The following is a 15262-nucleotide window of genomic DNA, read 5'->3' as shown; positions in this document are numbered from 1 at the left end:
AAAAACAACATGAAGAAAGGTTTTCATGCAACAGTATGTGAAAATCAAAGATTTCCCCCAAAATACCTTTAGCTGGGGGAACAGCTTCTTTTTTAGGCACAAGGACTTTCTTTTCTGGGATTTTCTTTTCTGGAACTTTCTTTTGTACTTCGGGCACTTTAAAGATATAGTTTTAACATTTAGGACTATTAAGAGCAAGCTTTCATAGACAAAGACATCAAAAACAATCAAGACACAGAGACATAAAACAAGTCTTAATGAAAAAAGATGAAAAAGAAGACCAGGTTTAAAAGAGAAGATATACCTTTGGCTGGAGGTGCTTCTTTTTTCTGAACAGGAACAGGTACTTTTTCCTCAGGAACCTTCTTTGGCACTTTAAAGATATTAGATGTTTCAGTTAGCTGACAATACTCAATAATAAACATGAAATAGAAACATCAGAACGACACCAACAATAATCAAAGTCTAAGAAGTCCCTCTGTACTATTAGATGACATTATGACAGGAAATAAAGATATTTTTCCAGATCACTCATTTGTGCTAACCATACCTTTAGAAAAAGCTATGTCCCCCCAAAAACTGTGCTGGTTCTATTTTTTTTTAAACCAAGAATTACCAATACTGATATTGGGCTTACTGCTACTATTTCTAATTTGATGAAGACTTTTTTTTTTTTGCTTTTTAAAAGATAGGTGTCATATTCTATTGGGCATTATTATATCTGTTGAGAAGGTCTACTGTGATGGGGACAGCATAATCTTATCTATTAAAGGCACCACTAAAGCATCAACTTAATTAGGAAGCAATGAAAAAATGGACATTTTGTAATAACCTTGAGTGCTTAGGCCAAATATTACTGAAGGGACCTACAGCTTATAGAAATAGCTATTATACAAACATTGGAAGACATTTTCCCTATAAGACCATATAATAGACATATTATAATAATTACACGAGAAAACCTTTGTTGTGTAATGGAATAAAATCAGTGAATGGAATGTGGGGAAGAGGGACTCATTGCTATGTATCTAAGTATAGAGAGCTATACTATTAACATTAAAATGCTCAGCTATTTAAAATAAGAAACTTCTAGAATAATAATTCATACACATATAATCATCCATTAACATCCTGAAAAAGGTTAAAGAAATGGAAAGGGTTTATTTTTACTAGTTCTTACTCAATTTTATAAGTTTGTTACTTAAATGACTCTAAGAAACAGTGAAAGAAGACACTGTTTTAAAAAGAAAACAAATGGGAATTTAAAGATATTAGTCATTGGGATTTGCTATACCTTTAGCTGGTGGTGCCTCCACTTTTTTAGGAACAGGAGTAGGTGCTTCAGGTACTGCTTTCTTAACCACTTTAGGCACTTAAAAGATATTTTATGGACATTTTGAAAAATGACATGCTGAGCACAGAACAACTCCCACGTACCAACCCCCCAAAACATTGATTTTTGTTAAAAAGATATTAGGAGCCTAAATGTTAATTTTAAATATGGAGTGATGACTCTAAAGGTGGATATTACCTTGAAATCTTATATGCAAACATAATATCAATTATACAAAAGACTGTCATAGTCTTCAGAAATCATAGGCTAAGAATCATTCTAAAAAGTGAACACCACAGAAATATTTACCCCATCTTAATATTAAAAAATATTAAGGATTTAAAACTACAAGAAAGTATTACAATAGGAGCTGGCTAGAAAAAAGTTAAAGTGCCAATAACAGAAATGCGATCACTCTAATTGCATTGCAGCTTTAGTAGAAAAAGTGGGCAGGAGTAGTGAGGGGAGGAAGGGAAACAAAACTTGTGGTGCCAGTAATAATTAATCTTCAATTTATTATTGATATAAAAAAAGTGTACTGATGAATATTGGATAAATACAAATTCTGAGAAAGATTTGGAACACTGTATCTTTTAAATGTCCAACCCATAAAAGCAGCTGTACCTCTAGGTGGCACCACTTCCTCAACCTCCTCTATGCTAGGTGGTTCTTCTGGGATCTCTTCTTCTGGTATAGGTTCTTCAGGTTCCTCATACACTTCAAAAAGATTATTATTTTGTAAATTATTTTTAGAATTTTTTTTGAATGTTAGACTAAAACGATATATCTGAAAACTGAAGTTGCCTGATCAGTGTAAGTAATTCATAGCTCAGCCTTCCTAAAGTGTGTGAAAACTCACTAGTTCTTGAAAAAAAGCCACTGGATCTTCAAAATATGTGAGGCTCTTCCCAGAATTTTAGAGTTGGAAAGGGCCTCGGAGAGAATTTAGCTAAAATTATTATTATTTATTTTTAATGGAAGTGGGCTTTTCAAGTTAAATATTCACTTTGGGGTAGAAATTAGATTTGTCTGAACCTGTTTCTCAGGCTTAACTGGAATATCTGTTGGACAAGTTTATCCCTCAATTGCTAACCAAGGAATTTGATGAAAAATTTACCATGGCAAATAGTTTACCTTCAAAGATTCTTATTAAAATGAAACAAACAAACAAACAAACAGACAAACAGAAAAACAAAGAGGCTAAGTATGTAAGACAGGAGATTCAATTGGTTTCAGTTTTCCTGAATCATTTCTATTAGGTAAGTAATAATTACTTTTAGAGTCTGCATATGTTTATTTTCTGGAGTGAAGTGTGTATTTATCGCCTTCAAATATTAGACAATGATAAGACAATGATGACTTTTAAAATGCTCTTTTCTCAGAAAGTCATCTACCTTCGACTGGTGGAACTTCCTCTTCTTTAGGGGGAACAATTCTTCTTTCTTCCACTTTCTTAGGTACCTCAGGAACTTAAAAGATATTAATTGTTTTAGGCACTTAAAATGCAAGAATAAAGAAGAGTACATAAAAGCCAAGTTTTCTGTTTTTTTAAAACACAAGAGAGCAAATAGAACACACATGCACAAGATGAAACACTGACATATTGCAGAATCAGAGACAAAAATAAAGAGGTTGTGGTTTAAGATTAAAGGTCCATTAAAGAGATATTCTATCTTTTACCATTGGAGCCTCTACTTTTTAGGGAGAGACAATGGTACTTTTGGGACTGATTTTTTTAGTTACTTCTAGTTTTTAAAAGATATATGAGTTTAATACTTTTGTTTTTTAGAAACAGCATATATAGAGGATCAAGATAAAATACATTAAACACAAAGTGGAAAATTTGACATAGTACAAACATGGGTACAACTGAGTCACAAATGATGAATGCAAAGAACAGACCACACAATGCAAACATTTATGTTGAACATCCTATGTGGATAGCATCAGAGTTCAACACTGGCGCAGCAAACATGTCCCTGTTTTGGGTGATGTACCTTTGGCAGGAGGAGCCACTGCTTTCTTAAGACCAGGAGGAGGCACCTTCTTTTCTGGTTCAGGTTTCTTAGGCACCACAGGCACTTTAAAGATATTATTTTATTTTATAATTTCAGTTTCACAAACACCGAGGCAATGGACGCAGCAGGGGTATGAGTTATGTTAGCAAACACTGAAACACAACATTTTGACATTTACAGGTGATGGAAAGAAATGACTGTGTCTGATTTGCTTGGGAGCAGCAGTACCTGTGGTAGGGGGAGCCTCCTCTTTCTTAGGAATGATCACTTTCTTCTCTGGCACTTTCTTCTTAACCTCGGGTACTTTAAAGACATCATTTCATGATAAGAATATTGCGAGGGACAAAAAAGAGAGAACACAAGAAGTCCACACACAGAAGGACCAACATGCAACACTCACTCAGGATAGGATGCAATGCAAGTTGGGAGTCCAAATGTTATGATATAATTAGATTTTATGGAGCCAAAACAGCATCCTATTTTAATATCTGATATGTGGTCACTTCATCAATTTAAATTTCACTAGTAACTTATTAAATCATCATCTATAAAACACTTCTGAATCCTTGAAATCCAATAAAGGGTCAGCTTTACCATTTCATTGATTACATGACTATTTAGCCTGATGGGGGAGTTATGCTTATTTCAAGTAGTGGTACCATGATCTTTCACAGGAAATGTAACTGAAGTCGAAGGCACACATATATTTATTTTGACCAGTACCAGGAGCTGATTGAACATGTTAAATTTGGATACTGTTCATTCAGTGATAGAATACTTGTACATACTGTACTATATTTTATCCTCACGATAACATGTGAGTCCACTAGGACTAATATTGGTATCCTCATTTCATACAAATGGAACTTGAGGATCAGATTCGTTAAAGAGTTTTCTCAGGCTAAAACAGCAAGGCACAAATCTAAAAGACAAGGCCAAAATAAAAAACTGCTGGTCTACATTTATATGTATATATCAGAAGACGTAAATCATCATTCAGTATTCTGATAAATATATAATCTTCCTTTTTTCTTTTCATCCTAATTTTAAAAGGCACTTAATATAAATGGTTGAAGGAGAAATTTATGAAGATTTATTTACTGTATTTTTAGAGTAGTTAATTTTTCATTGCAAAACATCTATATGAAAATTATGATTTCTAATAAAATTATAATCAGGCACAAATTTTATGGCAACTTTGGGTCATATCCTTTCATCTTTGTTCTACATATTGCTTTGAATCCAATGAAAAATGTATATCAGTGTTCCTACACATTTTTAGAAGTGAAAATGTGAGTGTCTACTTTATAAATATAAGTTTTTCCTACAACCCAGTTCCACCATAATTTTTCTGGTGACTCTATGAAGACTGTGTATTCCCGTTTGGCAGGTGTACCTTTGGCTGGTGGAGGTTCCACATGCTTAGGAGCGGGAACTGGGACTTTCTTCTCTGGTGCAGGTTTCGTGGGCACTTCGGGCACTTAAAAACATTCGTTTTCAGACATTAAAAATCACATGCACATTACTGTGTACATAACAGAAAAGACAGGTGAGCAAAAGACCATGGACAACTAAACGACAGTTTGCATCATGAAATTTGAAAAGACACTCACATAATTTACAACAGACAAACACAAAAGACAGACACATTAATAAGAGCACACATACATGGAATGTTTTCTAAGATTTAGATGGTGGACAACATAGAGGGTCAAGCATTATAGGTAAAATTGGAGATGAGTAAAAAGATGGAAAGGCGGAATTCAACAGAAAAGAGGCCTTGGTGATTCCAAGAAGAGCTGCTATACCTCTTGCAGGTACTGGCACCTGGGGTTTAATTTCTGGAAGAGCTTCTTCTTCTTCAGGGACAACTTCGTCCTCAGGTACGAATTCTTCCTCCTCAGGAGGGACTTCCTCTTCTTCTGGAAGAATTTCCTCTTCCTCTGGTAAAACTTCCTCCTCAGGAGGAATTTCTTCTTCGAATGGAACTTCCTCTTCCCGAGGTAGAGTTACAGGAACTGGAGCGGGCTCCCGTTTCTTTGGCACTTTAAAGATATTGATTCAACCATCAAGCATCACGTGTATGCACAACATTAATAACAACACGAAAAGCAAATCATCTGTGATCGTAGAGCACCACATGTCAGCAACGGAAAGGTCATCAAGCATTAATTAGGGTTAGTGAGGCTGTGCAATACCCACTAGTTTTCCCTTTGGCCCTGGTTCTATTAGAGGTGAAAGTACCTTTGGGGGGTGGAGCCTCTACTTTTTTCAGAACAGGTGTTGGTTTCTTTTCTTCTGGAATGAGCTTCTTGGGCACCTCTGGCACTTTAAAGATATTATTTGTCTTTAATCACGTGTTCTTTTACATGTTTGAGTACAATAGGCATGAAAAAGAATCACGAAACACCTGATTTTTATATTTCTAAGAAGACAATTTTAAAGAACATGTAATATTGTGGGAGCATTTATATGTGAACATACATAAACTTTTTTTTTAAAAAGGTTTGTTTTTTCTCAGGCACTTTAAAAGGTGAAGTGATGTACCTTTCACAGGTGGAGCCTCTACTTTCTTAGGAGCAGGAACTGGCACCTTCTTCTCAGGCACAGGCTTCTTGGGCACTTTAAAGAGATGGTTTAGAAAAAAATTTTATACAACATAAAATTTTGAGTCGAAGCATAGCCTCAAAAAGATTAAGATAAGGTAGTAAAACTACAACCAAGGTATCTCAAGAAGGATTTTATCCTTAAAATAAATATTTTCTTTCCCATACAGGAATAGGAAAGAGTTGCATCCCCAAAGATTAATTTTTACTCACATGCAAATGTGGAACAAAAATGATTTGCAACATTGCAAGTTTATGTACCTTCTGCGGGTGGAGCCTCCACCTTTTTAGGAACCGGTACAGGCACTTTCTCCTCCGGCACAGGTTTCTTGGGTACTTCAGGAACTTTAAAGATATCAGATAGGGTTAGTGTCACATTTTCCACCCACTGAGAAGAATCCAGCAATCTCAGGGCTTAATTGAAGCATCATAGATCTTCTAACAGTTTCACTTTAAGATTGAAAACAACAGCCACAAACAAAGGAATTCACAAAAATAAAAATTAAAAAAACAATAACAACACTGTAAAAACATAGATTGGTGACGAAGACAGCATACAATGCCTGGTAAATAGTGGTTTTGTCCATTTTGCTGTTATGATAAGTATCTATTTTACACTAAGAGATTTCCACTAAGGAGGAGGAGCCAAGCATGAAGCATCAGCATGCTACAATAGCAAAATTCAGAGATGGCTGCACGGTAAACTGCTCCTATAACCAGTTGGGCAGGTCCTTGCCTTGTCATTAATATTGTTAATATCATTATGGGGAAAGAACTGATATGATTCATCAAGTTATACTATGTGAGTAGATTACTATACTATCCCCTTGATGGACTACAAAGAGAGGTACCTTTAGCTGGTGGAGCCTTCTCTTTTTTAGGAATGGGCACAGGAACTTTCTCCTCTGGCTTCTTAGGAATCTCAGGCACTTTAAAGATATTGTTTATTGGTAAGTTCTAACTACTAGTGACAACACATCCATACAAAGTACAGTTAACATTTCTAACAACAGATACAACACATACAAGGTTTTGAACTCAGAAGATAGTTAACTATTTATCTGCAGATAAAGGCTTTCCTCTGGCCATGATATGAATGATGGTATACCTTTTGCTGGTGGGGCTTCCTTCTTTTTGGGAACAGGAACAGGTTTCTTCTCTTCCGGAACAGGTTTCTTAGGTATCTCAGGCACTTTAAAGATATTATTAAGAATTTTGGAAAGGTTGCAAAAAGATATAGAATGTAAAAAACAACTGCAGAAATCATACTTCAGCATCTAAAAGTGTCTATTTCTAAAATAAGCAGAATTGGTCATCTGTACTAATACACCCCAGAATCTGATCAAATTAGACACTCAGACTCCAAAGATGCTGCTCTGTATCCCTTTGTAGGAGATGAAATCTACCTTTGACTGGAACTACTGGTACCACTTCTTCAGTTATGACTTCCTCTTCTTCATGAAGGTACTCTTCTTCTTCATGAAGGTACTCTTCTTCATGAACATACTCTTCTTCTTCTTCTTCAAGATATTCCTCTACTCGGGTTACAACTTCCTCTTCAAAGGCAATCTCTTCTGGTTCTGGTCTTTTAGGTACTTCTGGCACTTTAAAGATATTATCTTTACGTTGGACATTTTCCAATATCTCAACAAAATTTAAACATGTTAGGAACACAACCATTTGTAACAGAAGAACAGGCTTTGCCTTGCACACAGAAGAACTTCACACATAGAACTGAACATGAATTTCATATCAAAGAAGACGAACAAAACATTAAAAAGAGTGGCATTAAGTACCTTTAACAGGTGCTGCTACTTCTTTTTTAGGAATAAGCACCTTTTCTTCTGTGACAACCCTCTTGGGCTTCATGGGCACTTGAAATATTAAGTATAAGGACATTTTAATGTAAGAAACGGGCCACCCAGACAACTCTTGATTGTTGTTCTTTAAGCAGACAGAATAATTTTCAAGTGCTTCTTATGTGATAGATATGCAATAGTTCATCCGTAAGAAACTTTACATGTTCCATGGAAATAATTCTGAACCGCATTGGGATAAAAACATACAGAAGTACTCAAGTAAACCTGAGGGAGCAGAGCCCAAATGTGAAATCATGTTTAGTGTGTAGGCGTCTCTGCCTATAGGAAATATCCCTTACTGGAAATGAAAGGCTAAATTCTAGGTAACTAAGCTTTCTGAAATTATGGAGAAGTTACTTTATACTTAGTAAAAAGCAGAAGAAAAATTACTAGACACTGAGTTAGCTTTTTCTTAATCTTCAGAATGGCTTTAGAAGGAATATGGTTATATCATTACATCAATTTAGATAAGCCAGGAATGGGCCAAATGGTCACTGACTTGACATCCAAACACTCTATTCCCTATATATTGTAGCCATGTGACAGGATGCAGCCAGTGTATAAAAGGCTCTGGATATATTTTGAAATAACTTTGCCTTTTAAAGGTAACATTAACTTCTTATCCTGTATCTACAGATTTTTACATCCAATATTTTCCAAACGATTAATTTAAAAGACACACACAACAATGAAATGAAGTGAAGCATAGCTGCCTGGATTTTATAAAAGACACTGAAAAAGACCCGGTCTAAGAAGGAAATTATTATACCTTTAGCAGCTGGTTCAGTCACCTGCTCTTTTTCGCGTTTGGTAATTGAAATGCGTACTTTTTCCTCAACAACTTTCTTTGATTCTTCAGTCACTTAAAGATATTAATTATTGAAGAGCATTAAAACCAACCACATGGATACAGTGTAAATAAAAATATACGAAAAACTGACATGGAAGCATCAGGACTACAACAATACGTTTTGTAAAAACAAAGAATGGCAGACAAGGTGGTAAGACACGTTTCTAGAACACAAGTAACAAAGACGTTTGGGGAGTTATCACTCTGAAAAGTACCTTTGGGTGGTAGAGGTTTGAGTTTCTTAGGAATGGGCACTGGTACTTTTTCTTCAGGGACAGCTTTCTTCACAACTTGAAAATATCAACATTAACAGATTTACAAACCTGAACCTGATTGCTCAAGAGTAGTAAGAATAAAAAGTTAAGAAATACGACATACAACACAACATCCCCAAACACACACATGAATAGTATACTGCCACTACAACAGGTATTTGTAGTATGACTGACGGGAAGACAGGTCTCAGTACTGATAAAGTTTTTCTCACTCTACCTTTAGTGGGTGGGGCCTTTGGTTTTGTGGGAACCGGTTCTTCTTGTACAGGCTTTACTGGGATAGGCTTCTTGGGTTCTTTAAAAGTACATACAGGGTATTTAATGTTAGATGTGAGAACATAAATAAAAAATAGTATTTCTTAAATACACTCAAATAATTAAAATATTATCTTTCATCTACGGTGTAGTCATAGCCTCTAGAGGTGAGTGAGAATCAGAGATCCCAGAAGGATAAGGTCTAAAAAAACCTAAACAAGCCTAGAGTGCCCTCTCCTCCTTGCTATTTATTTCTATTAGGTAATTTCAGCTGTCTCTTACATAGTAAAATCCTCACTTCGCTTCTGGTAGACAAAATGGTGGTTACATCGCCTGTCTATATAAGTTTGACTTTTAATGTTATCTTCAAAACTACACAGAATGACCCCAAAGTTAGACTCAGAAACATCAGAAATTAAGGGACATAATACTGATTCATTTCAAAGTTCCAATTTTTTGAGTAAAATAAATTCTTTGGAACTGAAATTATAAGCCTAAAAATATGATCTTAATGAGATAAAACACAACTGCTTGCTAGCCTTCGTCTCTGCCTTTACCTTGGAAAGAGTCTTTGTCAAGTTTGATGATGGGACCCCTCAGGCTAGAGAATGTTCTCAATAGCCTATCATGCTTGATCACAACAAGCCTCATAATGAGAGATGCTCAGAAGTTTTTGATCATGTATTAGAATGATCATAGGCATTTGCAGATAAATTCCTAACTTTTTGGAGAAAGAAATGCAGTGACATTGCTATTTTGCATAAAAGCAAAAATAAGGAGTAAATAGGTTATTCCCCAAACCCAATCTAACAGTAAGGTTATTATAGAGATATTTTTCTAGAAGTTATCCAAGAAAACAAACATTTTGAAGTTGCCAAAGGAAACAAAGTTCTTTCCAAATTTCTCTGGGCACCCAAAATTGTATCCTGTTCTAATGGAATTTGCATATACTTAATGTGGTTCAAGTTTGCAGTTTTGTTCATACCTGTGATATATTCTTTAGACTCTTCATAATGTTCAAGTTCACGTTCCTCATAATCTTCATATTGGTCATATTCTTCTGCTGGTTCATACTCCTCAACTTCTTTATAATCGTATTCTTCGTATTCTTCATATTCCTCTTCCCGATGCACTGAAACAGTTTCTTCTTCTCGGGTGTAAGACCATTCTTTCTCTTCTGTTACAGTTACTTCTAGAATAATATTGACAACAGGCAACATTATACTTGAAGCCCATTTAGGGATAAGAATGACAATGTGCTTTGATTTCATTCCCTTTGTGATGGTCTCATGCACTAATTATGGGAGATCTGACTGTCCTTTCTTGGTTGGGGTACTACAGAGTGTACATTTGCTATTCATGATTTCAAATGTTAGATTCCCCACCTTTAGTCAGCAATAAGCCAGTAAAGAATGGGAGTCAATTTAGGAGCTAGCAGGCAAAGAGCTGCGTAGTTTCATGCTTCATTTTATTATTTAGTCAAAGCACAATATACCTTTAGTGGGACGAGGTTCTCTTTTCGGAACTTCAATGGATATCTTTTCTTCTTTAACAGCTCTTTTCCTGACTTCAGTCACTTTAAAAAGAGTAATTATTAAAAGTGAATTGCAAGATTTTAAATATATATGTATTAAGAGAATTTGTGTATGAACAATCCAAGGACAAAGATGACCATAACTGTGCTTGTTGTTCAAATTTTTCATTTAAATGGCAAGAAAAGTCAATAGAATTGGAAATAAACATGACAATATACATATACTGTTTTCTAAGCTACTTAATGCTTTAAAGACACAGTAATTTCAGAAGATCAAGTAGTATTTATAAACGTTTCAAAAGGCAACTAGACAACATAATGACTATGAAACAAGCACAAGACAGAAACTTGTGTTACATAGTTTCTTCACCTTAATCCTACAATATTTTTATAATCTAATAGCAAAATATAAAAAATTACATTAAAAACTTAAAAAAATTAAGGATTAAATAAAAGGATTAAAAAAATTTTAATTTTCATCAAAGATTGCCACATAAAACAAGCATTTTGGCAGACAAGTTTAACATATAGACAAATAAAGACATCATAGATGACAAGCACATTTTAAGGAAAAGCATCTACATGTTTGGGGGGAGCTTCAGATTTTTTAAGAAAAGAAAGAAGCCCAGTGGGCGTGGCTCTGGTTGAGTGTTGACCTATGAATCAGGAGGTCAGGGTTCGATTTCAGTCAAGGGCACATGCCCTGGTTGCGGGCTTGATCTCAGTAGGGGTGTGCAGGAGGCAGCCGATCACTGATTCTCTCTCATCATTGATGTTTCTCTCTCTCTCTCTCTTTCTCTCTTCCTCTCTGAAATCAATAAAAAATAATTTAAAAAAAGAAAAGAAAGAGGAGCGAATACTTTCTGGTATCTGAAATGTTTAGTTTTGAAGTGATATAAAATAACATATGCATTTTGTATTAAAATATATTTAAATTATGTTCCCCAAGAACCTAAACGCCACTAGATTAGTTTCAATACCTATATGCTTATTTCAATTTCTGAAAGAGTTGGTGTACCTGTGGCCGGTGGCGCCTCCTCTTTTTTAGGTTTGAGTTTGAGAACCTTTTCTTCTGGAACAGCTCTCTTGGGTTCCTCGGGCACTTTAAAGACAGATTTCACTTTAAAGACTTGTTCCCTCATGCAAACCACCAAAAGGTAGTCGTTTCATAGCAACTCAAACATAAAAGACCTGACATTGTCATCATTTCCAACATAAAACAACGCGTGTAATAATGACAACAGCCAGCACCCGTAACCAGTGTGCACGGTAAAGAGAACAGGGTCAGGACAGCGTTCTGTGTATGCAAAGGCTCCAAGTACCTCTGGCTCTAGGAGGCTCCTCTCTTTTAGTTACAGCAACAGGAGCTTTTTCTTCCTGGGTAATTTGCATGTGCCTCTCAGTCACTTAAAAGATAATTGTAGGATTAGGGAGTGATATTACTTAAAGTGGAATTTAAAAATATATTAGCCCGAAAGTACTGTGATTTTTTAGCATGTAACAGTTTACAAGGTACACACAGATAAACTTCACGTCAAGTAAGTAATACTCCACCCATAGACAAGGCGAGAATACACCACTGCCACTAACACACACCAATAACCTCCACGTAAAAGGTGTGACCCAAAGACAGCAGCGAGAGGACGCAAGACGGGACACGTGTCTAGCTTTCCTGTTGGGGGGGTCTCATTTACCTTTGGTGGGGGGAGGCTCTTCTAGTTTAGCCGCTTTGGGAGGAACCCTTTTTTCAGGAATTGGTTTCTTTGGTTCTTCTGGCGCTTAAAAGACATCAGGCAACACAGTCAAACATACAATAGGCACATTTATCTTCTTGTTAATGTTATAAAAATTTGAAGAATGTATGAATTTAAGGTTAAAAAAGACAGGCATTCTATGAGAATAAAGTAAACCCCAATATACCTTTAGCTGGAGGCACCTTTTCCTTTTTAGGAACTGCGGCCGGAATTTTCTTTTCTAGCACAGTTTTCTTAGGTGCTTCAGGAACTTCAGAAAGATTATGTTCAAGAATATTAGTTTGACTTACAGAAGAAGCGACCTCATTTGGCGGCAAAGAACTCACATTTTGAAAAGATTACACATTTACACAAACATTAATGGCTATATTCAGCAAAAATGTTTGTACACACACACTGACAGAAGTTTAGGCAGTTATATTAAAGACATCATAATAGCTATTAAGACAAGTGGTATCATTTCTTTGCAAGAACTGTACCTTTAGCTGGTAGAGGTTCCTCTATTTTAGCAGGGATTTTTGGTTTTGGTACAATTTTCTTCTCATGCTTCTCAGGCACTTGAAAAAGATTATAAAATACATTTGTAGAAATGTCCATATTTCTTTTTAATAAAAATGTAAGGAATCTTTTTACTTAGACATGATACTTATCAACATCTGTGATATAGACAATAGCTACAAGAGAACATAGAGAATGTGACACAAAGGGCTAGAACTAATTCAAGAGCTGATGTACCTTCGGCTGGTTCAGCTTCCACTCTCTTGGAGATAATGTGCAGTTTTTCTTCTACAACATACTCCTCAGGTTCTTCCAGCACTTTAAAGATATCAATTTTAAAGAAGGTAAGTTGTAGTGCTTTTCATGTTAAACTTGAGTTGTAATTTATTGCTCCAAGAGTAATTACAATGGCAAAAGTTTAACTCTTGCCAAATCCCTGGTTGTTACTATTTAAAATAGTGACAAAGAACATTTTAATCAAAGTATGTACCTTAATAAAGAGTATGGGAAGTAAGCTTCATTAACTTAACATTTCAGTATATCATAAAGATATAATAATGCTTGTATTTACAGGAAGAACAGGACAAATACAAGACAAAAACAATTCCAGTGGCTTTTAAGTATTTGAAGATAAGTTAAAAAAAAAAAAGAAACTCTAAATTCAAAGGCTACAAGACATAAACATACTTGAGAAGCATAAACATTTATAAGAAAGACCAGACCTGTATCACATAAGAAAAACCTACTGAGGATTTGGAAACAAGTCCCCCCCCCCCAGTTTTGTGGGGCAAAAGAGCCTATGTGTATAAAGTTAATTATAGACTAGAAAACTCTAGTTATAGACATATATATTTACATTAGAAGTAAATTTAATAGGCTACCCAGCTTTCTCCTAAACCTTTTGGGCTTAATAAAAACATAAGACTATCATAGAATGTTTTCCATTCAACTAGAGTCTAGTACCAAAGGCAATTATATGCATAATGTCAAAAACTCAAATCAGATTCATACAATGAGAACTTTCTTTGCATTCATGTTATGTTTGGTTTCCCAAACATTTCTGGAAGGCACAGTGGCCTTTTTGAATCCATTAGATTCCTGACTTATGCCCCGTATCTTGGCCATTCCCAGGAAACAAAAGAACCTGTAGGTTTCCTCTTGGGAGTCATGTCTCATCTTGTTATTCCAAGCCATTCCATTAAGACTATACCTCTGGATTTCACATGGACTTTTCTTCCAAGCAGAGAAGGGGTGGGGCATCATTTATAAGCCAGAGATGCACTGAGGGCATCTAAATATACAGTTCTACTCATCTTTTTCATTGGGAAGAGAGTTAATTTGTTAAAACTTATTGATTTATCTTAAGAGCCACATTAGAACTTTCTTAAGAACATTCTTTCAGATGTTGGACTTGATCAGTATACCTAGTGGTATCTTCATTTATTGAAAAGGTATCACAACACTGAAATACAGCTTCCTGTTCAAGCCTTAAGAAACTATAGAGAACTCTCATTACAGGTATGGGAACATCTGAATAAGAAGTTAATCTAACCAAAGATGTTACACGATTGTTTCTTCCAAACATGAAATATAGGAAAGCCCTATGTGCTCAGTGTTTCACTCTCAAACATGGCCTTGACTTCTGGAATGTAACAATTCTTTCTTAATTTTAGAACTGTGAATCAGGACATATTAGTGAGTTGTGCTATCAAACTGCTTTATGTTACACCTGTTTTAGACATTAGACCACCAAGGTGTAGATTATGCCAATCCACCCCGCTGAAACCAAATCCTACCTAATGGAAGGATAAATGAGTACAGAGATACCTGCCCCATTAGTTACCTATAAATATGAAGTCTTTCGTCCCCTCACCCTCTCCACTCCCTACTTTTGCCAAATAAGAGAGGATGGACAAGAATACATTAGATGTTTATTCTAAGTAATGTCCCTGAATCTCATGTTTTGATCAAAAGATATATCTGATGAGGCCAGTAGATAGTCACTAAATTTGTGTCACTTTTTGTTAATTGACAAATTATCTATGAAAGAAAATAACTTATCAAGACTCCAGATCATGTCTAGCTTATTTGAATCATTTACCTTCATATTCTGTAACCTCCACCTCCTCCTCCTCCTCCTCTCTTTCTTCTTCTCTATAAACTGAAATGGACACTCTTTCCTCTTGTTCTGAATAACTCCATTCCTCCTCTGCAGATACTTTAAAAGATAAAATTTAATTTACATTCAGTCTCCTGAAATACTAATAATAGTCACGTGTT

The 15262-nt window shown here is 35.4% G+C and overlaps 1 protein-coding gene across 1 annotated transcript in view; it reads right to left on the bottom strand.

Moving 5' to 3' along the window:
- Positions 1-15262, bottom strand: part of LOC308522075 (titin-like) — a 308401-nt gene that overhangs the window by 139549 nt on the left and 153590 nt on the right. The window contains 28 exon segments of the mRNA XM_081095258.1: positions 67-156; positions 305-373; positions 1295-1372; positions 1958-2050; positions 2728-2802; positions 3331-3414; positions 3580-3654; positions 4748-4831; positions 5160-5396; positions 5596-5679; positions 5899-5973; positions 6219-6302; positions 6809-6886; positions 7066-7149; positions 7364-7561; positions 7754-7831; positions 8586-8678; positions 8882-8956; positions 9159-9236; positions 10182-10388; positions 10692-10772; positions 11749-11832; positions 12053-12136; positions 12425-12508; positions 12651-12734; positions 12964-13041; positions 13220-13300; positions 15084-15200. Coding sequence (XP_080951384.1) covers positions 67-156; positions 305-373; positions 1295-1372; positions 1958-2050; positions 2728-2802; positions 3331-3414; positions 3580-3654; positions 4748-4831; positions 5160-5396; positions 5596-5679; positions 5899-5973; positions 6219-6302; positions 6809-6886; positions 7066-7149; positions 7364-7561; positions 7754-7831; positions 8586-8678; positions 8882-8956; positions 9159-9236; positions 10182-10388; positions 10692-10772; positions 11749-11832; positions 12053-12136; positions 12425-12508; positions 12651-12734; positions 12964-13041; positions 13220-13300; positions 15084-15200 — 2712 coding nt within the window.

This window comes from Myotis nattereri, assembly GCF_964212035.1.
Source record: "Myotis nattereri genome assembly, chromosome: 7".
NCBI lineage: Eukaryota > Metazoa > Chordata > Mammalia > Chiroptera > Vespertilionidae > Myotis > Myotis nattereri.
The sequence above is the reverse complement of the archived record's forward strand: the minus strand, read 5'-3'. Positions and strand labels throughout refer to the sequence as shown.